General features: G+C 47.8%; 2 protein-coding genes across 2 annotated transcripts in view; both read right to left on the bottom strand.

The window, feature by feature from the left end:
• Positions 1 to 218: 218 nt before the first annotated feature.
• CAPN5 (calpain 5) overlaps positions 219 to 26,718 on the bottom strand; it is a 52,284-nt gene continuing 25,784 nt past the window's right edge. The window contains exons 3-12 of the mRNA XM_033146000.1: positions 15,271 to 15,479; positions 13,671 to 13,863; positions 12,662 to 12,855; positions 11,214 to 11,291; positions 9,119 to 9,314; positions 7,178 to 7,300; positions 5,112 to 5,308; positions 3,631 to 3,752; positions 2,761 to 2,897; positions 219 to 559 (exon numbers count right to left, since the gene is read on the bottom strand). Of these exons, the coding sequence (XP_033001891.1) occupies positions 377 to 559; positions 2,761 to 2,897; positions 3,631 to 3,752; positions 5,112 to 5,308; positions 7,178 to 7,300; positions 9,119 to 9,314; positions 11,214 to 11,291; positions 12,662 to 12,855; positions 13,671 to 13,863; positions 15,271 to 15,479 (1,632 nt within the window). The 3' untranslated portion in view covers positions 219 to 376. The remainder of the gene's footprint in view (positions 560 to 2,760; positions 2,898 to 3,630; positions 3,753 to 5,111; positions 5,309 to 7,177; positions 7,301 to 9,118; positions 9,315 to 11,213; positions 11,292 to 12,661; positions 12,856 to 13,670; positions 13,864 to 15,270; positions 15,480 to 26,718) is intronic.
• OMP (olfactory marker protein) lies at positions 25,530 to 26,009 on the bottom strand. Its single transcript, XM_033146001.1, has one exon. It carries the CDS (start codon positions 26,007 to 26,009, stop codon positions 25,530 to 25,532), a length of 480 nt encoding a protein of 159 aa, XP_033001892.1.

The following is a 26,718-nucleotide window of genomic DNA, read 5'->3' as shown; positions in this document are numbered from 1 at the left end:
GGTTTGTTTGTTTTTCCAGGATGGGTACAAAGCCCACCCCAAGCCACGCATGTGCGCATGAGAGACAGATTTCTCTGTGTAAACATACAGCCCCGAGTGGCACTCCTTTATACTGCCCGGAGGCCCATCGCTGGCAGTAAAATTACGCCTGGGACTTGTATTTGAAAACACCCCCCCCCCCCCCGAAACTTCTTGAAAAGGCACCGTTGTATAAAAATCAAAAGGAAACAAAACAAAACCGAACGCGCGAGAGCTGGTCCCCTTTTAAAAGTGGATGCATGCACAGTACATGTTGCAGGTACAGATATAGATAAACGTATATGCTGCATATTGCGAGATCAAATGTACAGATGGCACGGAGGGAACCGTCCTTCCTTTAGATGTTAGTCAGGACGCTGCTGGTGAGCAACTGCACCTTGAGGGTCCCTGGAAGCTCGTTGACACGTTTGCTGCCTTTGTCCTCCAGGTGGAGGATGTGCATCGACAGGAGGTTGTTGGGGTCACCTGCAAGGCTCACCTGGCCCAGAAAGGTGTCACTGATAAGGTTATGGTCCCAGACCTGGAGGGAGAGAAGCAGAAGTTGGCGGACAATCGGAGAAGGAACGTGCCCACAGACCAGGGCTGCATCCATCCACTCGCATCCACGGTGGACCTAGAAGACCTCGACTAACCAAAATCTAAAAAACTAAGCATCTAGTCCTCATGAAGAAGAAGAAGAAGAAGAAGAAGAAGAAGAAGAAGAAGAAGAAGAAGAAGAAGAAGAAGAAGAAGAACAACAACAACAACAACAACAACAACAACAACAAGAGTTTGAATTTGGTTGACTGGCAAAAGCAGTGTGGGAGGGTGGGGTGTGAGGGAAAGAGAAGAAGAAGAGTTTGGATTTGATATCCCACTTTATCACTGCCCGAAGGAGTCTCAAGGCGGCTACCATTCTCCTTTTCCTTTCTCCCCCACAACAAACACTCTGTGAGGCGAGTGGGGCTGAGAGACTTCAATGAAGTGTGACTAGCCCAAGGTCACCCAGCAGCTGCATGTGGAGGAGCGGAGGTGCGAACCCGGTTCACCAGATTATGAGTCTACCGCTCTTAACCACTACACCACACTGGCTCTCACACTGATTGAAGAGAGAAGCTGCACATGGTTAAAGGTAAAGGTAAAGGTAAATTGATGCTTTTGAATTATGGTGCTGGAGGAGACCCTTGAGAGTCCCATGGACTGCAAAAAGATCAAACTTATCCATCCTTAAAGAAATCAGCCCTGAGTGCTCACTGGAAGGACAGATCCTGAAGTTGAGGCTGCAGTATTTTGGCCACCTCATGAGAAGAGAAGACTCCCTAGAAAAGTCCCTGATGTTGGGAAAGATGGAGGGCACAAGGAGAAGGGGACGACAGAGGATGAGATGGTTGGACAGTGTTCTCGAAGCTACTAGCATGAGTTTGGCCAAACTGCGGGAGGCAGTGAAGGATAGGCGTGCCTGGCGTGCTCTGGTCCATGGGGTCACGAAGAGTCGGACACGACTGAACAAGAACAACAACAAAGGTAAAGGGACCCCTGACTGCGGACGACTCTGGGGTTGTGGCGCTCATCTCGCTTTATTGGCCGAGGGAGCCGGCGTACAGTTTCCGGGTCATGTGGCCAGCATGACTAAGCCGCTTCTGGCGAACCAGAGCAGCGCACGGAAACGCCGTTTACCTTCCCACCGGAGCGGTACCTATTTACCTACTTGCACTGTGACGTGCTTTCGAACTGCTAGGTTGTCAGGAACAGGGACCGAGCAATGGGAGCTCACCCTGTCGTGGGGATTCGAACCGCCGCCCTTCTGATCGGCAAGCCCTAGACTCTGTGGTTTAACCCACAGCGCCACCCGCGTCTGCACATGGTTAGGCTGCGATAAAAAGAACAGCCTTCTTAGTCCGCAGCGGAAGCTGAAAGAACTACGGTAGCCTAGGAAAGCAATGTTTTCGAGAAGGAAGAGGGTGCAGGGGGAGTGATGGAAATTAAAGATTTAGGAAGCTGGATTCATTCCGTGACTCATCTCCACTTCTGCGGAATCGTGCCACAATGAACAGCCTCGGCTGCAGCTTCACGATAATGCAACCTTCATGCCTGCTTTTATCCCATCTGTGGGCTCGCAGCTGTAAATATGACACCCATTTCCAAATACCTAAAGGGCTGGCACACGGATGACGGAACAAGTTTGCTTTCTACTGATCTGGATGGTAGGAATTCCTTGGGGGTTTCTAAAGCAGAGGTTGGCTGGCCACCTGTCCTGGCTGCTTTAGCTGAGATTCCTGCATTGCAGGGGGTTGGACTGGATGACCCTCGGGGTCCCTCCAAAGCACTATGATTCTGTGGAGAGTATCAGAGCCTAAAGGGTTAAGTGCTCTGCTGTGACGCACTGGTCACTGTGTGGGCAGTTCACATACGGGCTTTTGGTCTTTGTCTGTGTGTGCTGTTTTTCTTGGTTTCGTTTTCACCGACCGGAGCAGTCATGGAACTGAGCACTCCGGGAAAAGATTTATTGTTTTCGTAAATAAACCCAGCTAGTTAAGAAGACAACGCTTCTGTGAATTATTGCTGTGCTGCCTTGGCAGTTACACACAAGTTTCTGCTGTGGCTTTGAACTCTGCTAATAGCCAGGAGTTGCCAGGCACAGAAAGCAAAGCAACGCAAACGTGCCGGACCCTGGTAAACGCTACAGATTGTGGAACACCCAATTTCACAATCTAGCAGATTCTTTGAGAAAGGAAACCTCACCTGAATGACAATGGGCTGCCCCGGCTTCTTGCGGTAGAACAGGCCTTTCACATCAAACTCTGGCGTCACGGTGCTTTTCACCACCGGCGAACGGATCTTCTCGCCTTCACATTTAATGATCACGTAGGGGTCCACGCCTGAATTAGAACCAGTGCTGTCAAGTATCCCGTTTCCCCCGGGATTCTCCCTTATTTCAAGCAGTTTCCCGCTGCTCTCCCTTATTTTTTATTTCCCTTAAATTTCCCGTTTTTAATGGAAGCAGCTCCTCCCCTGCTGGCCAGGGACTGGGTGGGAAGACCTCGCCTACTTGGAGAGAAAAGCCTCAGCCCTCAAAGCAAGTGGGAGCCGTTTCCCGTGCTTACAGGGGGTGTATTCCTCCCCCTGCATCAGCCCCTATCCGTTGCCGCCGAGCCCCTCAACCGGCCAATAGGGTTAGCTGGCGGGCGGAGCCTGGCTGCCTTTGAGCAGCTGCTGCTTCCTGTCCTGTTTTGATGGGATCAGACAAGAAGACGATGGGGCTCCATCGCGCAGAGCACATGGCTGCCCTCCTCTTTGCTCTGCTCCGAGCCCGAGCCCGCTTGGAGTTTACATTGCTGCTCTGCCCACTTTTGCTTCTGGCTCCGCCCACCACTGTCATGTGACTGTCCCCGGGATAGGTGAGACTGCTGATCCCTTATTTTCAAATCCGAAACTTGACAGCTATGATTAGAACGACAACGGGTTGCTGAAACCCCGAGGCCAGCTAGTCAGCAGCCCAAAGCTCCCCTGCTCTTTTGAAGCAACGCTCCACCTCTCCTCCCCCCCCCCCGCATATTTTGGATGTGTCGCGTGGGTATGATTGGAAATGGGGGTGGGATCGGGGCCCTGCACCTTCTTGCGAATCCTGGATCTTCAGCCCGGAAGCCGAGACGACGTGGACTTGCGACACCATCTGCGGGTAGCCACACATCCCGCTCCAACAGGTGTGGGGGGGCTCGTCCAGGGTCAGCTCTCTACAGGGTGGATAAAAACCAATGTTTTTTTAAAAAAAGAAAAATCAATAAAAATCATTTTTTGAAAAAATTTAATTCGGAATTTTTTTGAAATTTAAATTGGATATTGAAAATAAAATGCTTTTGGAGGAAAAATCTTTCTAAAGATAGTTGTCTATTTAAGTTACATTATAGTCCAAAGGCTATTCATCAGGAAATAATGGTTTGTTTTCAGTTTTTCATGTGTGCTAAAACTCACTTTTTTTGTTTTGTTTTTTTGGAAAAAAATTGTTTAACCACATCAGTTAACAAACATGGATACATATGCTATAATGCTATTGTTTCAGTTAAATAAATTGTTTAAATTGTTATTGAGGAAATGATTATTTTCCTCCTTCCAATCCAGTACAGCAGAAAAGTTGTCCAAATATAAACAGTCAACTTATTAAACCTCACAATAATTTCATAATTATCAATGTATTTCTAATAGTATAACCAAATCAGTAATTTTCGATATAACCGTAAAAACTACAGTCATACCTCGTGTTACGACCGCTGCAGGTTACGTTCGGTGCGGGTTACGAACGCGCCGAACCCGGAAGTACCGGAATGGGTTACTTCCTGGTTCGGTGGTTCGTGCATGCACAGACACATCAATTAATGTCATGCGCATGCGCAGAAGCACTGAATCACGTCGCGCACATGCAGCGTTTCAAGTTGCGGACTGCTCATGATGGGAACGGGGCTCCAGAACGGATCCCGTTCGCATCCAGAGGTACCACTGTACTCTGAAAATTTATTATTCCAAAACCGAAAGCTTCATCTGGTTGTAAATATTCAGATTATACCAGCAAGAAGGAGTCTTTCTGAAAAAATATGATATGAATCAAGTCTTACTGACTAGTGATTTAAATCGATTTGATTTAAATCAAATCCACTCTGGTTCCCTGGAAAGAGGAAGGGGGGGGGAAGACACCCGAGAGACACCAGTGACTTTGCCCCTGAACTCCAAGCATCCATCTATTATCAGAGTCCCACTATGACTAAGCGCTGGGGTGCAGGCAGCCAGGTGCAAATATGGTCCCAGCCAGCATCAAGAAGAAGAGTTTTGGATTTGATATCCCGCTTTATCACTCCCCTTAAGGAGTCTCAAAGCGTCTAACATTCTCCTTTCCCTTCCTCCCCCACAACAAACACTCTGTGAGGTGAGTGGGGCTGAGAGACTTCAGAGAAGTGTGACTAGCCCAAGGTCACCCAGTAGCTGCATGTGGAGGAGCGGGGAATCCAACCCGGTTCACCAGATTATGAGTCTACCGCTCTTAACCACTACACCACACTGGCTCAATGCAGGAAGCCTCAGCTCCGGGGAGAGCAGCTTACTGGCAATCGGAAGGCACATCTGTGAACACCCTGAGGAGGAACTCGCCCACGTGGCCGGCCTCGAAGGTGGTGGGGATGATGACGTAGCGCCCTTCCTTCAGGTCTGTCCTCAGGAAGACGATGCGGGAATTGATATAGATGGAGCTGGCAACCTTGGGCTGCAGGGTGTGCATCCGGTAAGTCCGATTTAGCTCCACCTGGGCAGAACAAATCACAGAGAAGAAGAAGAAGAAGAAGAAGAAGAAGAAGAAGAAGAAGAAGAAGAAGAAGAAGAGAGAGTTAAACTATGGAACTTACTGCCACAGGAGGCAACCCAGGTGGCTTTAAAAGAGGACCTTATCTACCAATCAGTAAATAAGGTTTAAAAAGAATGGGAATGTCATAAAAATTATATGATAAAATTTGGTTCCAATAAAAACACTTGGCTGTGTCTAGATTAATTTCACAGAAAAAATAATTCCATACCCCAAGATGGGGACAAATAATTAAACATAGATTAAAAACAGTAATACTGTAGTTGAACGGAAACGGCAAAGAGTAGACAGAAGACAACAAATCAACAAAACTGAATATATTGAACACTGCTTACTATCGATTGATAGATATTTTTATTTTTTAATAGTTTTTCAGTTCATTTGTTTTTCTTTTTTCCTTTCCTTTTCTCTCTCTCCCTATCTTGTGTCGTTTATTCTTGTTGATGTTATTCTTTTTAGAAATTTATATTTATATAGTTATCTTAGATTTCTTTTATTATGTACACTGTAACAATTATTGCAGTCTAAGGATATCCAATGTAAGATAAGCTCATCTTTTATTTATGTTTGTGTGTGTGTGTGTGGAAATTTTGAAGGAAGAAAAAAAAAAGAGGACCGGGCAAATTCATGGAGGAGAGGGCTGTCGATGACTACTAGCTACAACCACTAGGCTCTGCCTCCACAATTGGAGCCAGCAATGCTTCTGAATGCCTGGGGGGTGGCAGCGATGAAAAGCCTTTAAAAGCCAAAGTCAGGGAGGTGTTCAAGCGTCTGAATCATTTCTTCAGAGTCCAAAATATGATATTTTTTGCTGCATAAGACACACTTTTTCCCTCCTAAAAAGTAAGGTGAGATGCCTGTGCGTCTTATGGAGCGAGTGTGTGGTCGATCGCTGGCTCCCTTGCCCAGGCCTCCATTGTTGAATGTTCTGCAGACGGAGGCTGTTTGTTTCCCCAGCGACATGTGACTGGCTGATTAGATTATCTGTCTGGAAACTGTAGAAACGGCTCCCTATCTTTTCCTAAAGAAGCTGCACAACTGTGAGTTGAACCCCATAAAAAACAGGATTTTTTCCCTTTGCAAAGTAAGCTCTACAACTTTGAGCTGATCCTCAAAAAAACAGGGCTTTTCCCTTTGCAAAAGAAGCTGCACAACTTTGAGCTGATCCTCAAAAAAACAGGGCTTTTCCCTTTGCAAAAGAAGCTGCACAACTTTGAGCTGATCCTCAAAAAAACAGGGCTTTTCCCTTTGCAAAAGAAGCTGCACAACCGTGAGCAGATCCCCCCAAAAAACTGGGCTTTCCCCCTTTCCTCCTCTAATAACTAGGTGCGTCTTATGGTCAGGTGCGTCTCATGGAGCGAAAAACACGGCATATTGTGAGTAGGGGTGTTAAAGAATTGCGATAGAAACAGACATGGGAGTAGAAACTGCTAATGTTTGCTTTTTCGCTTTGTGTGCGGAACGGGATTCAATCCAGCCAATATGACTGGCATTTGCGTTCGGTCAGCAAACCACACCTATTTGATTATGTTTCCACATTTCCATGGCGGCTGCTCCGCGCTGAAACAAATGGGAGTGAAACAGGGTAACGACAATGTAACTGGCGCAACTTACGTCAGTCACGTAAAGTCGCCGCAGAAGATAGTAAGAGTAACGGTGCAGGTTCCTGCAGCAGAACCGCAGGAGAGTAGAAACAGCGTTGCAGGCAACGAACGTGGAGCAGAACAGAAAACAACGCCTCCACGCGTCTCTAACGGTGAGAAGCGAGAATCAGAAACAGGCCAGCGGTTCACACAAACACACACTCCTGACCTTATAGATGTCAAATCCGATAGCCAGGTTCTCTCCCTTGCCCACCTTCCGATTGGTCTGTTTGGGCTTCTGTTGGATGCAAATGAGGACTTCGTCTTCCGCTTTCTTCACGTCAAAAACGTACTGGGCAGGAAAAGAAAAGCAATGGAAAATGAGACGGGTTTAATTTGGGGGGGGGGAGCACTTGGTTGGCAACCTCCAAGCCAGGGTCTCTAGCGCCTACCATTCTCTGGTGCGCCTTCTTGGCTAAGAGCCTGAGCTACAAATCAGGGAATTCTCGTTCAACGGAGGATTCAGGCCATTTCCCCGTCTCTACCCGGCGTGAGCTCCAGGAAAGGGTTGTACCTATTTATCTACTTGCACTGGTGTGCTTTCGAACTCCTAGGTTGGCAGGAGTAGGGACCGAGCAACAGGAGCTCACCCCGTCGTGGGGATTCGAACCACCGACCTTCTGATCGGCAAGCCCTAGGCTCTGTGGTTTAGACCACACCACCACCTGCGTCCCTGATAGAGTAGCAGGCGGTAAATCTTATATCAGTCTTCAAAAGCCTTTCCCATTCCCCACCACCACCGTTTTTTTTTTACTCGTGGGTTAATTTTTTTATTTTTGCTGGTATGAATGTTTAATGTCTGTCTCTCTGCTTCTGAAAATAAATAAATTATATATATATGTAAAACAACCAACAGCAACTAGAATTATAACTAGTTGAAGGCGATCTCTCAGGACACTTAACAAACTACACTTCCCATGATTCTTTGGGGGGGAGCCGTGAGTATTTAAAGTACCGGTAGTATAATGTTGCTTTAAACATATAGTGGTACCTTGACTAAAGTCCAGTCTATTATAAGTCCGTTTTGGACTAGGTCCAATTGCAACCCGGAAATGAGTTTTAGGGGTTGCTTTTCACCGTCTGGTTCCTATTGAGTGCGTTTCGTTCGTTAATTGAGTCCCTCGCTGCTAATACACAGAGGTGATATTTGGAGGTTTGGTTTTTGCTATTTTGGCGGGGTTTTGTGGCTTTTTCGGGTTTTTTGACTGTGACTTCGTTTTTGTGACTTGTTTTTGTGACTGTGTGGAACCCAGTTCAGCTACTGATAGACTGATTGTGTGACTGCAGAAATGTATAAAAGCCCCCCCATCCAAACAATGACTATCATCAGTGCACGTAAGAAAAAAAGAAGAAAAAATGTTAATTTTTTTTCATCTACAATACTGTCTTATTCATTTTATAGTACAGTACTGCCTTCATTTTATGGATCAGTGGTCTCATTAGACAGTAAAATTCGTGTTACATTTCTGTTTGAGGGGGTGTTGTCTAGAACGGATCAATCCATTTTCAATTACTTTCTATGGGAAAGCACGCCTTGTTTTAAGTCCGCTTTGTTTTAAGACCGGACTTCCGGAACGGATTATGGCCTTAAATCAAGGTACCACTGTTCTACGGATGGGGCTTGGGACCTGCATACAACCTGGAGGTCCCATGCCTGCTGAACAGGGATTGGGAACCATTTCTACATCTGCGTGAGCTGCGGAGAAAGCTACCACTTTATTTGAGTGTGGTGTAGTGGTTAAGAGCGGTAGACTTGTAATCTGGTGAACCGGGTTGGCGTCTCCACTCCTGCTGGGCTAGTCACCTTGGGTTAGTCACACTTCTCTGAAGTCTCTCAGCCCCACTCACCTCACAGAGTGTTTGTTGTGGGGGAGGAAGGGAAAGGAGAATGTGTTAGACGCTTTGAGACTCCTTCGGGTAGTGATAAAGCAGGATATCAAATCTAAACTCTTCTTCTTCGTTGCTCTTTGCAACCTGCTCAGTGCCAGCTTCCCCAGACTTTCCAGGTCCAGATGCAGCCAGCGGAAGGTGGTCTCAATGGCAGAGACATGCATTGCCCCCTTGGGAACACCTTGCTCCCCCTCTCACCTGCCGCTCCCTGCCGCCTCACCTGTGGGTTCTGCAGGAAGGTGTCCCTGTTGTTGACGCAGCCCCCGCAGCGGTTCTTCAAGGGGTCCTCGTGCTTCGCCCAGGCCCCCCGCAAGACCACCTCCTCCCAGGTCTTATGGATGCTCAGGTACGACGTGTTGATGAGCCGGCACTTGATGATGTCGGTGAAGTACCTGCAGAAGTCTTCAAACGTCATCCTGCGGTGGGGAAGAGTTCGAATCTCGACTCAGGACCGCAATACCTCAAGCACCTTCCATACGAACCTACCCGGACCCTGAAATCATCTTCTGAGGCCCTTCTTTGTGTGCCTCCTCCTCGAGAGGTCCGGAGGGTGGCAACACGAGAACGGGGCCTTCTCTGCAGTGGCTCCCTGTCTGTGGAATGCTCTCCCCGGGGGAAGTTCGCCTGGCGCCTTCATTATACACCTTTAGGCACCAGGCAAAAACATTCCTTTTTAACCAGGCCTTTGGTTGATTTGATTGACACCCTTTCAAAATGTGGGTTGTTGTTGTTTTTATTTTGAAGGGGTTCTATTGGGTTGTTGTTTTTATTTTCATTAGGTATTTTGTGGATTTATATCTTGATTTTATTCTGTGAACCGCCCAGAGACCCCCGGGTATAGGGCGGTATATAAATTCTATCAATAGTAAATAAGTATAGAGTTCGAATCTCGACTCAAAGCGTGGCCAGGTTAAACAGGCCTTGTAACCCTTTCTTCTGGTGTGGTGCCACCTTTAAGATACTTCAGCTAGCTGAATCTGACCCAGAAGCGCTATCTGAGGACGATTGCTATAGTATGAGGCTCTTCGTCTCGAGGTCGTGGGTTCGAGCCCCAGGATGGGCAAACGATTCCTGCATTGCAGGGGGTTGGACTAGATCACCATCGCGGTCCCCTCCAACTCTTCAATTCTATGATTCTGTGACCTGCGAAGTAGCCATGATGGCTTTGCTCTGCTGGCACAGCTGGAGGCAGCAATGCTTCTGTAGGCAGTTGTATCTTGGTTCTCAAACGCCTTGGTTCCAAAACGCCGAAAAGTAAGAGTTCCGGTTTTCTTGAACATTTTTTGGAAGCCAAACATCCGATGTGGCTGCCGGCTATTGTTTCCGGGGTGCCTGCACCAATCAGAATCTGCGCCTTGGTTTTCGAACATTTCGGAAGTCATACAGACTTCCGGAACGGAATGAGTTTAGCGCTTTTGTTTTTGCTATTTATTTTGTGTTTTTGAGGCTTTTTCAGTTAATTTGTTTTTGTGACTGTGTGGAACCCAGTTCAGCTACTGATTAATTGATTGACTGAATATGTGGCTGCGGAAATGAATAAAAGCCCCCGTCCAAACAATAACTATCATCAGTGCAGGTATGAAAAATATTGAATTTTAATTTTCATCATCTACAATACTGTCTTGTTTAATTTACAGTACAGTAAACTGATTGTTGCTTTCATTTTATGGATCAACGGTCTTGTTAGACGGTAAAATTCATGTTAAATTGCTGTTTCAGGGGTTGTTTTTAAAAGTCTGAAATGGATTAATCCGTTTTGCATTACTTTCTACGAGAAAGCGCGCCTTGCTTTTGGAACGCTTTGGTTTTGGAAGGGACTTCCGGAACGGATTAAGTTTGAGAACCAAGGTACCTCTGTACCTGTTGCTGGAAATTGCAGAGCGCTCCTGCACTCAGGTGGGCTTTTTATGGGCATCTGGTTGACCACTGCGACCTAGTCTAGCACTCTAACCACTGCTCCACGCTGTCCTTTTTTGTGAGAGAAGGCAACCTCCCTCGATCCACTTTCTCGACGATGTACATCATTTTTGTACAGTTCTATCACGCCTCCCTTAAATCACCTCCCCGCCCCCCAAACTAAAAAACCCCGACTTTTTAACTAAAAAGCCAGAGGGGTGTTGTGCCAGCCCCCTAACCATTTCCCTTGCCCGTTTCTGCGCCAATCCCAGGTCAATACCCAGCACCCCCGTAACAAACTTAAATCCGGGATAGGCAGTTTTCGTACCGAGGAAAAAACCCCGATAGTTGCACCGGGCTACGGAGGGGAGAGATAAAGAATAATCCGTTTTTGCTTTGTACACACAACGTAAACTCACCAAAATTCCCCGTCGTCTTGGACAGTCATTCCCAGTTTCTCTCTCTCGCTGTTGCTGACTTTCTGCCATTCCTCCGAGCTACGGGAACGACAACAGGACGCATGAGGGGAAACGCATATCGAGCATGATTACAAAACGCGTCTTTAGGCCCCAGGCGAAAATCTTCCTCGTCAACCAGGCCTTTGGCTGATTAACATCCGTTGTCCTTTTAATTTTTTGAGGGGAGGGGTATGGGGTTTGGTTTGGTTTTTATTATATATTTGGCCTTTTAATCTGGTGCACTTATGCAGTGAACTGCCCTGAGATCTTCGGATGAAGGGCAATATACAAATTTAAGTAAGAAAGAAAATACCGTATTTTACGCTCCATAAGACGCACTTCTTCCCTCCTAAAAAGGAAGGGAAAATCCCCGTGCGCCTTAAGGAGCGAAGGCTTCGCTCCCGCTGCCTCCCCCCCCGTCCCCCGCCACGTTCGGTGAGAGGAGGCGGCGGGAAGCGAAGGGGATGTTGCTGGATCGTGCCAGCACCTCCGTTCGCCAAAATAAGCTTCTGCACTTCCCCTGCCAATCCCAAAAGCAGGCTCATCCCCGCTTGCTTTAAAGGGACATGGGGACGAGGGGAGAAACGGAGCGGGGAGGAGCCGCTGTGAAGGCAGAAGGGTCTGCCCCTCCAGTGCCCCCCCCCCTGCCTTTTAGAGGAGGAAAACCAGGAAAATATTTTTCCCCTTGTTTTTCCCCTTTAAAAAAACAGGTGCGTCTTGTGGTCCGGAGCGCCTTATGGACCGAAAAATACGGTAGTTATGGGTTGTTTTTCTCATACATATTACTGTATTTTTCCATGTATAAGACTATATCCCCCCCATTTTTTAAAGTTTAAAATTGGGGGTCGTCTTATACACAGAATGTTGCCATGAAATATATAAATAAATTTATTTCTTAATTTTGGGCTCAAAAAACCAGGGGTCGTCTTATACACGAAAAAATATAGGTTTTAAAAAATTGATTTCAAGGAAACAATGACCGGGGGGGGAGGGGGGAGGTGTGGAACCAGCTTATATCTACAGTATTTATACAGTGTGTCGGAGGAACAATGAAGTTGGGGTCTGGGAGCCATCAGCATTCCACAATATGCTTCCAGGGAGTCAGTGAGACCACAATTAAAAATATAATATGATGGGATGCTTCTCCGTGTGTGTGTGTGTGTGTGTGTAAATAGAAATCTTGCCACACAGCAAAGTAAATGCCAGGAAGGAAAAAACAACCCAGAATCTTTTCTTCCCTGACAGACTAGCCTTCTACGTGCGGGGAGCTCAATATTTATTTATTTATTTATGTGCGGAAGGGCATAATGCCATCTGAGCTGGTTTGTCCCATCAGTAGCAACGTGGCCAAAGCCATTTAGAAAAGGTGACCCCCGTTTGCGGTGGGCTTCCCCCCCCGACATACTCACGTGTCACTCCAGGGGCCGTTCCACTCTTTCTCCCCCCAGGGGTTCCTCAGCCTGATCATATCGAGCTTCTCGGACTTGAAGTAGGACAGCAGGCCGTGGCCCAAGCGGACTCTCCTTACGTCCGTGACGGCGTAGGCGTGCCCTTTGACCAGGCCGCAGTCCAGCCGGGCTTCCATGTCGGCGGCTGAGGTGGCCTTGCCGAGGGGACAAAGGAAACACAAGAATTTTTAAAAAATGGTTAAAAACATCCGCCCACACATTGAGCTTCTCAGGCAGACTGATGGGGAATAATTACCTTCCTCCCAAGGTGAGGAGGAATGACCAAGCTAAGCTTGGCAGGACAGCTTACTCTATGGCATTAACCCCTTCATGCATTAATTAAACTCACAGAACCTAGGGCTTGCTGATCAGTAGGTCGGCGGTTCGAATCCCTGCAACGGGGTGAGCTCCCATTGCTCAGTCCCAGCTCCTGCCCACCTAGCAGTTCGAAAGCACATCAAAGTGCAAGTAGATAAATAGGTACCACTCTTGTAGGAAGGTAAACAGCGTTTCTGTGCGCTGCTCTGGTTCGCCAGAAACAGCTTAGTCATGCCGGCCACATTACCCAGAAGCTGTACGCCGGCTCCCTCGGCCAATAAAGCGAGATGAGCGCCGCAACCTCAGAGTCGTCCGCGACTGGACCTAACGGTCAGGGGTCCCTTTACTTATATTGCTTATATGAGGCTGGCTATCCCACAGCATGCTAGCTCAGTTGATAGAGAATCTTAATCCCAGAGTTACGGATTCGAGTCCCAGTTTGGGTGGAATATTCCTTCATTGCAGGGGGTTGGACTAGATGACCGCTGTGGTCCCATCCAACTCTACAATTCTGTGGTTCCGTGGACACCAATCCTAAGGGTTTAAGCAACACTTACATCTTGCGCCAGATTCTTGGGAACCGCTTAAGATTCAGGAGACGATCAGGCCCACCCTCCTGCGGTTACGCCAACAAGACCTGCCGGCTCCTTACTTTTATGGAACAGCTGATGAGACCTCCTCGGTTGTAGACCTTCAACACCCGCTCAAAGAGGACGTTGCGTTTGGCTTCGTCGTTCGCATAGCCGCCTTCCAGCAGGTCGATGGGTTCCGAGACGCCGCCGGTGAAGTCCACCAAAGCGTCAGCAGTGTTGCCCCCGTCTAGCGCCTCGTAGCATCCCGAGAGTCTGCGCATTGGGGAAGAGGAGCATAAGATTACTGGGTGCGACAAAGATTATGCCCTCCTGTTTGTGGAGTGGCATGGTGTAAGCTCAAGGCTACACCGCATAAAGGTAAAAGGTAAAGGACCCCTGGACGGTTAAGTCCAGTCAAAGGCGACTATGGGGTCGCGGCGCTCATCTCGCTTTCAGGCCGAGGGAGCCGGCGTTTGTCCACAGACAGCTTTCCGGGTCATGTGGCCAGGAGGACTAAACCGCTTCTGGCGCAACAGGACACCATGACGGAAACCAGAGCGCATGGAAACGCTGTTTACCGTTGCGCCACAGCAGTACCTATTTATCTACTTGCACTGGTGTGCTCTCTAACTGCTAGGTTGGCAGGAGCTGGAACAGAGCAATGGGAGCTCACTCCATCCCCAGGATTCGAACCGCCGACCTTCCGATCAGCAAGCCCAAGAGGCTCAGTGGTTTAGACCACTATGCCACATATCACGCCCTCTAATAGCAAACGCAGCTGGTGCATGCAAATGCTTAGAAGCAAGAGGTGCTGCAAGTTCAGCAGCAGAGATCATTCTGCGCGTAACTTAAGGGTTAATTTTATTCTCAGGGAACCAAGAGGGAGGTGATGGCGATGCTTAATAACCAGGCAGGACAGCGTTCGGATTGGCTGCATCGCTTTGAGGGAGGTTTTCCTCTGTACGTCTGACTAAATGTCTTCCTGGCTATGTACAAGGCCTGAACAACAAAAGACAAAAAAACCCCTCCTCAAATCATACATTATACAGGTTCTCCTCAAATTATACATTCATTTGTACAGTTTACTCAGCCAAGGGTTATTATCAGGATTTATTTTCTCTCTGGGCTCTCTGTGTGTCATTGAAGTGACTTTGTTAACATGAGGGTAATATGAGTGAGTTCACATCTTTTTAATTTTTGTCAACCGTGTATCCAAGGTGACACACTGTCAGGGCATGATGGCCTAGGTGCCGAGACAGGAATTGAGGTATTACAGAGAAACATGATGGCTGCTGGCCAGGTTATCGAGAAAAGAAGAAGCCAAATGACCTTTTAAAAGAAAATATGGCTGGTGGAGCAGTGCAAGGGGGAGGCAAATATACTAATGCCAATATTCCTAATAAGCCCCTTGCCCCTCAAAACAGGGAGAATTTTGACCATTCCCCTGAGAACCAGTGAAAATGCTGCCTGGTTTTCACAACCAGAGGAACACAACAGGTAGCTGCCGAGTCAGACCTCTGGTCCGCCTAACTCAGTGCTGTCTACACTGACTGGCAGCAGCTCCCCAGGACGTCAGGTAGGAGTCATTTCCCTTCGCGATGGACGAGTGGGGATTTCAACCCTGGCCTCCCAGGTCGTAGCCCAGCTACTCCAAACACTAGGCCACGCTGTCGCACTCACTTGGCGTAGGCCTTTTCCACCAGCGCGCACCACAGCTCGTTCTTGGAGTTGGAGTGGCAGTAGATGAGCTGGTTGTGGAGCGTGGGCAGCCGGTCGTCGATCACCACGTCCACCCAGTCGCCGAACCGCCAGAACTGGAAGTGGAAGATGCCGGCATAGTTCTCGGGCTTCTCAGCGGACCACTCTTGCTCCTTCCAGTCTGGGATGACCTGCGCCGGGGAGAAGGAAAGAGCCATGTTATGTACCTACGCCATCGGGCAGAGTTTGCCAGCATTTTTTAAAGAATCAAAGTGCATTACATCACTAGAGTGGAGTAAGTTGTTTATTGCATTAGCATTTCGCCTTCTTCCCCGAAGAATCATAGAATCCTAGAGTTGGAAGAGACCCCAAGGGCCATCCAGTCCAACCCCCTGCCAAGCAGGAAACACCATCAAAGCATTCCTGACAGATGGCTGTCAAGCCTCTGCTTAAAGACCTCCAAAGAAGGAGACTCCACCACACTCCTTGGCAGCAAATTCCACTGTTGAACAGCTCTCACTGTCAGGAAGTTCTTCCTAATGTTTAGGTGGAATCTTCTTCCTTGTAGTTTGAATCCATTGCCCCGTGTCCGCTTCTCTGAAGCAGCAGAAAACAACCTTTCTCCCTCCTCTACATGACATCCTTTTATATATTTGAACATGGCTATCATATCACCCCTTAACCTTCTCTTCTCCAGGCTAAACATACCCAGCTCCCTAAGCCGTTCCTCATAAGGCATCGTTTCCAGGCCTTGGACCATTTTGGTTGCCCTCCTCTGGACACGTTCCAGCTTGTCAGTATCCTTCTTGAACTGTGGTGCCCAGAACTGGACACAGTATTCCAGGTGAGGTCTGACCAGAGTGGAATACAGTGGTACTATTACCTCCCCCTTGATCTAGACACTATACTCCTATTGATGCAGCCCAGAATTGCATTGGCTTTTTTAGCTGCTGCATCACACTGTTGACTCATGTCAAGTTTATGGTCTACCAAGACTCCTAGATCCTTTTCACACGTACTGCTCTCAAGCCAGGTGTCACCCATCCTGTATTTGTGCCTTTCATTTTTTTGCCCAAGTGTAGTACTTTACATTTATCCCTGTTAAAATTCATCTTGTTTGCTTTGGCCCAGTTCTCAAGTCTGTTAAGGTCATTTTGAAGTGTGATTCTGTCCTCTGGGGTATTAGCCACCCCTCCCAATTTGGTGTCATCTGCAAACTTGATCAGGATGCCCTCAAGCCCATCATCCAAGTCATTGATAAAGATGTTGAATAAGACTGGGCCTGAGCTTGAGGTTACACACGTGGTTCTTCCTCCTCCTCACTTAATCCCCTGCAACAACAACCCTGCGGGAGGCAGTGTGACTGGCGCATGGTGTCTGAGCGGGGATTTGAACCCTGGCCTCCCAGGTCCTAACCCAACCCTCTAACCCAGGCATAGGCAAACTCGGCCCTCCAGATGTTTCGGGACTACAACTCCCATCATCCCTAGCTAACAGGACCAGCAGTCAGGGACGATGGGAATTGTAGTCCCAAAACATCTGGAGGGCCAAGTTTGCCTACGCCTGCTCTAACCACTACACCACACAGGCTCCCTAAGTTACAAGGGCAAGAGGGAATTTTATTAGTATGCTGCGGCTTCCAGGAAAAATACCCATCAATGGAAGCTGGAACCTCACAGAAGGCAGTAAATATAGAATGTGCGTGCGAGGGAATGCGGAATATTTATCACATAAATTTACTTACTTTGTTCTTCAGATTAAAAATTTACAGCCATGTATCCAACATACAACATAGAAACAAGATACCCAGGAATCTCTTGGTCTCCCCTCCTCCCCTTTGTGGGTCCTATCGTTTAATCATTTCCTCTTGCATCATTTAGAATAATCCAAATCTTACAATCGGGACTTTAAGGAAGAATGGGAATTTTTTTTTACAAACTATTTTTGAAAAAACAACAAAGAGACTTAGAATCACTGGCAGGATTTGAATAAACATGCACAAATTTTATTAGTAGAACATGAATTTGAACAACAGGGAAATAATATTTACAATTGTATAACATGCAGAAACAGTATGAATTAACAAAACAGTAATGGGAGCTGGGGGAAGTCCTGGGGGGAGGGGGGAGGGTGAAATATGCAATTGGTTGTATTGTTGATAATTTGTATGGATTTTAAGCTTTCTTAATAAAAAATATTATTTTAAAAAAATAGAATAATTCAAATCTTTTACCTCTCCATTGTGTCCAAAATTCACCATTAAACTACGAGTGTTATTCCAATCCTGCTACCGATTTTAACTGTTTACAATGGTTTTTTAAGATAAATTATAACACCCCCCCCCATTCCTTATTAAAATGTTGGTCTTCCCGATTTCTGATTCTTCCTGCCATTTTAGCCATTTCAGCATAAATCCATCAACTTGATCTGCCATTCTTCTCTGGTAGGGACTTTATCTTCTTTCTGTTGTGCAATATTTAAGGGAGCGTTCTTCCTTGCCCAACAGCCTTCGAGCAAATCATCTTCTATCTACATTAATCCGATCGATCTCCAGTGTTTCTTTCACATGTTGTACTTACTTTCTGCCTGCAGGTGGCTCCAGAAAGCCCCATTTGGAGGCTTGCCTGGCCAAAGGACGCAATTCTTAGGAACATCTTAAAAACAACGGGGAACCGTGATAAAGTGAGTGCTCCTTCTCAGCGTACTCCATTCCATCCCCGCCGCCAGTCAGCTGGTATTCTGTAGACACTGAGCACACCGAGCCTTCACTGTTTTCCCTAAAGATTTGTGTTTCCGTGTTCCTGCAAATCTTGGGGTTTGCTCACTCTACCAATGCCTTCCTCTTGTGTGCTGATGGTGCTACAGAAGCATTGATATTCACCTCTGAATGTCAGAAATAAAAAAGGGGGGTAAGTATAACTGTTTATAATAAGTATTTGGCTTCTTCTTCTTCTTCTTCTTCTTCTTCTTCTTCTTCTTCTTCTTTTTGGCTGCATCAATAGGAGTATAGCATCTAGATCAAGGGAGGTAATAGTACCACTGTATTCCGCTCTGGTCAGACCTCACCTGGAATACTGTGTCCAGTTCTGGGCACCACAGTTCAAGAAGGATACTGACAAGCTGGAAGGTGTCCAGAGGAGAGCAACCAAAATGTTCAAAGGCCTGGAAACGTTGCCTTATGAAGAACAGCTTAGGGAGCTGGGTATGTTTAGCCTGGAGAAGAGAAGGTTAATGGGTGATAGGATAGCCATGTTCAAATATATAAAAGGATGTCATCTAGAGGAGGGAGAAAGGTTGTTTTCTGCTGCTCCAGAGAAGCGGACACGGAACAATGGATTCAAACTACAAGAAAGAAGATTCCACCTAAACATTAGGAAGAACTTCCTGACAGTGAGAGCTGTTGGACAGTGGAATTTGCTGCCAAGGAGTGTGGTGGAGTCTCCTTCTTTGGAGGTCTTTAAGCAGAGGCTTGACAGCCATCTGTCAGAGATGCTTTGATGGTGTTTCCTGCTTGGCAGGGGGCTGGACTGGATGGCCCTTGTGGTCTCTTCCAACTCTAGGATTCTATGATTCTTCTTCTTCTTCTTCATACCCCACCCATCTGGCTGGGTTTCCCCAGCCACTCTGGGCGGACCCCAACAGAATATTAAAAACACAGTAAAACATCAAATGTTAAAAACTTCCCTAAACAGGGCTGCCTTCAGATGTCTTCTAAAAGTCAGATAGCTATTTCCTTGACATCTGACGGGAGGGCGGGTGCCACCACCATGAAGGCCCTCTGCCTGGTTCCCTGCAACCTCACTTCCAGCAGGGAGGGAACCGCCAGAAGGCCCTCGGAGCTGGACCTCGGTGTCCGGGCTGGACGATGGGGGTGGAGACGCTCCTTCAGGTCTACTGGGCCATTTAGGGCTTTGAAGGTCAGCACCAACACTTTGAATTGTGCTCGGAAACGTACTGGGAGCCAATGAAGGTGTTTCAGGACCGGTGTTATATGGTCTTTTATACCAGTCTTGCTGGATTTAGTCCACATCAGTGCAAGGGCTTTGAAGCCCTCAATCAGGAACAGGTCAAATGCAGCTCTTCAAACACCCCCTCTCCATGTCAACACTCTTGCTCTGTACCCCCCCCCCTTTTTGGGGCCTGCCTGGGATGGGTGCTTAGGCTCTGATAATGCCTCCTGCCTGGATGAACCAAGGATGGAGAAGTTTTTTTTCCTGCAGAAACCAGCCTAATATGCAAAGGGGAAAAAACCTGCGGCAATTGCTCGCTTCTGCCTCTGGTGCCAATTACCCCTGGCATGTGGCCCCTGGAAAGTTGTGCAGAAGGGCAATGTGGCCCTTGGGCGGAAAAGGGTTTTCTTCCCTAAACGGCCAGGAATTGGACCATAAACTTCATGGACCACCTTAAGTCTGCCTTATCCAATCAGATCATAGAATTGTAGGGTTTGAAGGGTTTCCAAGCAGAGGTTGGGTGGCCATCTGTCATGGATGCTTTAGCTGAGATTCCTGCATTGAAGGGGGTTGGGCTAGATGACCCCCAGGAACCCTTCCAACTCTACGATTCCACTATTCTGTGATTCTATGCCACCATCATCTGAGATGCAGCTGGTCAGATTTAGTGAACAGGCTTTGCCCATTGCTGCGTGATGGAATTCCAAACCCCAGCAAGATCAATAAATTCCGGCTGCACTGCACCAAGGAAGGTTATTGCAGCAGTTGACAGCTTTATTGTAAGAATATTGTAAGAATTGTATCAAGACCTTTATTGTAAGAATCTTGGCCACATCAAGAATGAGGTGCCCACGTTTCCTTGTTTTCCTCTTCCGTCCTCATTCCTTTTTCCTTTTGTGTCTTTTTTTAAGATTGTGAGCCTGAGGGGCAGAGATGGTCTTGTTTGTTACTGGACCGCGAGTCACTCCAAGAACCCAAGTTTGTTTGTTCCCCTCTTTCTTCCTCATTCATTTCCCCCTTTTTGTTAGATTGTATGCTTGAGGGGCAGAGATGGCCTTGCTTGTTACTGAACTGCGAATGGCTGCAAGAATCTTTTTCGGTGGAAGGGCAGGATTTAAAAACACCAACGCTTTTCTTGGCAGCGCCAGATGTACTTGGAATGACTGGCTGAAAGGTTCCCAGCCCTCTCTCAGGAAGATCTAGATAAAAGCAAATGTGGAATCGGTAACAGCTTCTTGTGGTCAGAAAAAGAGGGCAAATCTATCGCAAACGTAACCTCTGAAAGTCCCATTAGTCCATTAGCTACTGAGGCATTGTAAATACAGATGAAATACGCCCCACTCAATGCCAGAGAGAGGCATACGGAGAAGAAATCTGTTTAATATTGATGCTGGTATCTGCCTCCGAGAGCCATAGATTAATAAGGGGGGGGGGGAGAGAAGCACCCTCCTCCACAAAATGACAGAGTGGAACTATCAAGGTTTGCTTTTGCATTCAAAAGGCCAAAAGGTAACTGGGAAGGTAGAGAAGAAATTGAAGGCAACCCCCTTTCAATTAAAAACAGAGCTCTGCACTGCTAAATGCAAAAATAATTGAGCTGTCTGTCAAACGACAGCCTCAACACGACGAATTAGAGCAAATCGGGGGGGGGGGAATCTGGTGAACTGGGTTCGCGTCTCCTCTCCTCCACATGCAGCTGCTGGGTGACCTTGGGCTAGTCACACTTCTCTGAAGTCCCTCTCAGCCCCACTCACCTCACAGAGTGTTTGTTGTGGGGGAGGAAGGGAAAGGAGATTATTAACGGGGAATCGAACCCAGTTTACCAGATTACGAGTCCACCGCTCTTAACCACTACACCACACTGGCTCTCCCAGCGGCAAGAGCTGATTGACAGGCGAAAAGACCGGTGTTTGGGAGGTTGTGGCAGGGTCTCTGCTACCCAAGGTTTAAGCAGAGGCTGGACAAGACGTCTTTAAGGGATGAGCAGCAGCCTCGAGTGAATCTCCCCCCTTCCCGCTCTACGATATACTAAGAAAACCTATAGTTGTTGTAGCTTCGGTTGTTTTTCAACCACAGCGCAATTCCGGTGTCGTTTTTAAATGCAAAGGCAGCACGCTGATGTTCTGAAATGAACAAGGGACAGTCAAAATAGGACCTCACCCTTATAATAATAATAATAATCACGAGCTGGAAATTGCGTTCCAAATAATATATATATATATCTTTTATTACAATCTCTTTTTTTACACAAAAAGGTTATTCTGGAGCAAGCTTTGAGAGTACAGGCTGCTACACTGCAGGTGGGGGAATTTAAATGCAATGCCGGTATACCAAGGAAGTGCAATGGCCACAGATTGCATAGCAAGAATGGGCTGTTGTGTCATTTCAGGCAGGACTGCGTGTCTGAACCAGAGGCAAACCACCTTCTGATGAATCCTCAGCACAGAAGTTAGCAAAGCCAAGCTCCACGGCGCATTTCCTTTCCAATTATTTCCGGCAGCCGCCGAGAAATTGGAATCGGCAGCTGAGCTGCAGAAAGCCATAGATCTAGGAGGGCCCACACCCTGAGAAGGGAGGTGCTGAGCTAAAGGCCTGTCCCCCCACCCCCACCCCCCCAAAAAGGCCACGGCACCAGAAAATGGATATATAGATCCAGGTGCACATGTTGCAGTCACATCTCGTGGCACCACAAGGCGACAAAGGACGTTGTGCTACAGAAGCCCATTCAGGACAACTTTTGCACACACACAAAGCAAGGAGAAAGTTTTAGGCTCCTCCCCCTGGACTTGGAAAACTCCGCCCCTAGGGGCTTTGCAAACAAACAAACAAACAAACAAACAATGCACTTGGGATGCAGGTCCATGGCGTAAAATTTGCATGTGTTTCAGGCTTCCTCAACTTCAGCCCTCCAGATGTTTTGAGACTACAACTCCGATGATCCCTGACCTGCTAGCTAGGGACCATGGGAGTTGTAGGCCAAAAACATCTGGAGGGCCAAGGTTGAGGAAGCCTGTGCTAATTTATACAGATAGATGTCACGGGGCAGGTTAACATGGTGAGTGACTGGTGCCTCACCAGCACATAAGAACATAATAATAGCCTGATGGATCAGGCCCGTGGCCCATCTAGTCCAGGATCCTGTTCTCACAGTGGCCAACCAGAGGCATGTAGGAAACCGGCAAGCAGGACTTGAGTCCAAGAGCAACTCTCTCCTGCTGAGATACGTGCATTGCACGGGGTTGGACTAGATGACCCTCGGGTCCCTTTCCCACTTTTGAAGATTCTGTGATTCTCTGGTCCTGAGGTTTTTAGCAACTGGCATTTGGGAGCATTGCTGCCTCCAACTGTGGAAGCCGCAGAAAGGCATTGCCAATCAAATAAAATATTGAGCTAGATGCACCGATGGGGTGGCGAAAAAGGCTAAAGCAATTCTAGGCTGGATCAGCAGAAGTGTAGTGTCCGGCTCCAGAGAAGGAATAGTGCCTTGGACTATTCTGCCTTGGTCAAACCACATTTAGAGGGTTTTGTTTTAAAAAGGTGAAATATATACTTTTAAGCTCATTTTCATTTTCAATTATTTCGCTTCCTAATCCTTAGAGCATGCATGCTTGGGTTTAGTCCTTTACTATGGATTTTCCTTGCATTTTCCTGCAGCTGATTTTTATGTTTATTTCGATACCGGCGAGGGCGCTCTCTATTTAGTTAAGTCCTATAGAACGCAGAAATCCTCTCCTTTCCGGTTTTGGTATTTGCTGTTTCTTTAAGATGTTTTAACCTGCGTTGTAAACCGCTTAAGAGTTTAACTACGAGCGGTATATAAGTGGTCCAAATGAAAAAATAATAATAATTTTTAAAAGTGTCCAGTTCCGGGCATCACGATTTAAGAATCAGTGGTGTGCAGTGAAATTTTTCATAAGGGGACAGTTAGAGCCAGAGGGGCCAGCTTGCAAGAGCGATGGGGGGGGGGGGCAACATTGCACATGTGACATTTTTGAAATCCTGCCATTGCATGCGAGAGTATTGTGCCTCCTTCCCTAAGCCAGACAGAAGCTTCCGGGGCTTTGGAAAGGAGCGGGGCAGGCTTCAATACTTCCATACTCTAATTTGCCGGGAACATTTACCCCTAGTGTACTGAACGCACGACACTGTTCAGAATGATGTTGACAAGCTGGAAGATGTGCAACTAAGGGTCTGGAAACCAAGCCTTATGAGGAACGGTCAAAGGAGGCGGGTAGGTTTGGCCTAGATTAAGAGGAGACTGAGAGGCAATACGACAGCCGTCTTCAAATATCTGAAGGATGGAGCGGGCTTGTTTTCTGCTGCTCCGGACGGCAGGACTCGAACCCAGACCCGTGGATCCCAATTACAAGAAAGGAGATTCCGACTTAACGTCACGGAGAGCCTTCTGGTGGTAAGAGCTGTTCTGACGCTACAATTCTGCGACAAGGCAGCCTCATGCGTTTATAATTTTTAAAAAGGAGTGTTGGGGGGGGGAGGCAGGAGATCTGGGGCCCTGTTCCCCCGGGTCACCCCCTAATAACTCCTCTGTTCCACTGCCTTTTTTTTTTAACTTCCCTTCAACCCACTCTGCACAAAAAGGGGCAATGACTTTGTCCCAAGCTAACGGGAAGCAGAGTGGGAAGGATCTGCTTCCATTTGGCCTCGGGGAAAGATGCTCACACCTTGCTGGAAAAAACAAACAAACCACCACCGAGGCCTCGTGGGACCGCCGAAAGATCTTTGCTTTTGATATTTTGGGGGGAAAACAAACAAACATGAGAGCAGGGTATACATGCCATTTTCTGTTTCTCCAACTGGGAAGGGGCTCATATTCTAGTTTCTTCGATGGGATTATCGAAGGCTTTGAGCAACTGAACACCTGTGGCCGGGACGGTTGGGAAGATTAAGAACATTAGGAAGCTGCCTCACGCCGACTCAGACCCATCTAGCTCAGTAATGTCTGCTCTGACTGGCAGCAGCTCTGCCAAGGTGTCTGGAAGGAAGCCGGTCCCAGAAGGGAATGGATGAATGAATAAATAAATAAAAACCCAGACTCAGTAGCAGAAGGATTCTCAGATGCATAGAAATTTATATATATCTATATTGGTTTTTTAAGGAGCAGGCTTCAGTTCTGGTGGCAGCTCCAACAGCTCCGATCTGCATTTTTTTATTTTTTTTATTTTTAAAGAAAGTAGTTTTTATATTTGTAAGATTTTATACACCTTGTGCAACTGGGGTAGGCTCTCTTGTTTCCAAAAGGCAGGGAATAATTTACTCTTAAGGGCACTGGAGAGGGGAAATGGAGCCAATGTGATCTGGGGGGGGGGGGGGGGCGGGCGGCGGCTTAATTCACCCCCAGCCACAGATCACCAGGAAACCAGTTTCTTCTCTCTGAGCCTCAGCTCCCAATTTGCAAAGCGGTACCTACTTCATGCTAAACACTGTGCGTGTGGGGTTTTTTTTTTGGGGGGGGACATATCTGTAACACTCTATGTGATAAAAATGCTCAAATTGAGGGGTGCTGGGGGGTGGGATGGAGAGAGATGAAAAGATAGGTAATAACTCAACAGGTCTTCATCACTAGACTCTTCCCTTCTTACCCCTTACTTTAAGCTATACTGTATTTGCACCCACATTTCTCCCAGAACCCATGAGGACTAGCAGCTTGCTTCAAGAGAGGCAAAAAGAAAATAAAATCCGAACGGTCCCACGTGTGAGGTCCTTGGCTCCATGATATATATACTCTTTGTTCTGGGGGGTAATCGGAGCTGTGCAGATGCCCAGCTCTCCCGGTGTAAAGAATTGGGGCAGGGTGGGAGTCAGCCACCCAGGGGTGCCCTTGCTTCGTTGCCTTCTGAGATTGCCAAGGGGGTCTTTTTGCGCCAGCGTCGCATGGATTTCTTGGCTCGGCGGTCTGTCTGTGCCCGTGCGTGCGTGCGTCTGTCCGCCCCAAAGCTTCAAAACAGAAAACGCATCTCCTCTCTCAGCAGGAAAACTTTGCCACCTAAGCTGCGCCGATCACAGCTTCTCTGAATCCTACGGGACGTGGCGTTGAAAAAGCGCGGGTGTGCCAGCCTGGCTTTCCAAGTTAGAGAAGCAAATAAAATAAAAAATAGAAGGAAATAAGCAGCCTTCCCAAAATTGAGGCAGGCACCTGCGATGAGCAGGAGGAAATAAAACCGCACGTTCTGAACGGTGCAATTTTCTTTTAGAAAACGAGAAAGGGAGCCACGGAGTCAACAGCAGCGGGGAGAAAACAGGAGAAGTTTAAGCAGGTTGGAGAGGCCAAGCTCAGACTTTGAACACGACGGAGCACTTGAGCTGGGCCGGTTCGAGGCCGTCTGCGTACGCCAGGAGGAAATACATGACTTTCCGGATCCTGGCCAGCTCTACCAGCCTCTCCCCAAACTCCAGCGCATCCGCCTCGTTCCAATCGACCTCCTGGGAGCCGGCCTTCTTCCAGAAGACGCCCACAGGCTCCAGGAGCTGCCTCCGCATGAGGTTGGTGAGATCCGGCGTCCAGTGCTGGGAGGTGCCGATGATGGTGACTTTCCCGGGCTTCTCCAGCGCCACGTTCCAGCGCAGGAAGCGGAGGCCTTGCTGCCGCAAGAAGTCCAGCCGGTAGACGAACTCGTTGGCTTGCAGCAGCTTCTCTCCGTCCTGCGGCTTCTCGTTCCTCTGCCGGAGGCTCTCGACCCGCAGCCGCATGCACCTGGTCAGCTCGACGTCCTGCACCAAGTGAAACTCCAGCTCGGACGCCTCAGAAGCCATCGAGACCCTCGATTTGCCCGCGATACCCTCTCCTCCCTTCCCCTCGGCCGTGTTCTGCAGCACTGCCTCTCTCTCTCTCTCTCTTTCTCCAACCGTCCGAAAAATATGACACTGTTTGCAAACTCTTCCTCTCTCTCTCTCTCTCTCTCTCTCTCTCTGGCCGGCCCTCCCCTGTCCCAGCAGTGCTAGGCAACCTGCTTCGGTGACGCGAAGCGCCCTCGGGGGCTTTCCTCTGGGTGCCCTCGCTTCATTTGCAGGCGAGTGTGACGGATCCCGACGCCGTGCGATAAATCTATAGGGGATGCGGCCTCTGATGTCAGCTTCCCTGGCAACCATTCCCAAACGAGGCACGTGGCATTCTCGATCAGGTTTAAATGAGGTCTCCTATGTGCTCCGGATGGGGCCTGCCTCTTGAGATGGGGCAGGGGCGAGGGGCATATGCTGGAAATTCAGGAGGGGGAAGGAGGCTTCCTCTCTCCTCACCCCGTATGGCCTCGAAGCATGTGAAGAAGTTCATGCTAGAAACATCCCCATATTCTCCCCCCCCCCATGTCTCCCGTTCATCTGAGGCTTTCCCCAGCGTTGATAATTTTAGACTGCAAGCTCCTTATGTCGAACCTTGACATAAAACCAGAATTATTGTAACAACAACAACAACAACAACAACAACAACAACAACAACAACAACAGTAATTCATTACTTATACCC

Source organism: Lacerta agilis, chromosome 4, assembly GCF_009819535.1.
Source record: "Lacerta agilis isolate rLacAgi1 chromosome 4, rLacAgi1.pri, whole genome shotgun sequence".
Classification (NCBI taxonomy): domain Eukaryota; kingdom Metazoa; phylum Chordata; class Lepidosauria; order Squamata; family Lacertidae; genus Lacerta; species Lacerta agilis.
The sequence above is the reverse complement of the archived record's forward strand: the minus strand, read 5'-3'. Positions and strand labels throughout refer to the sequence as shown.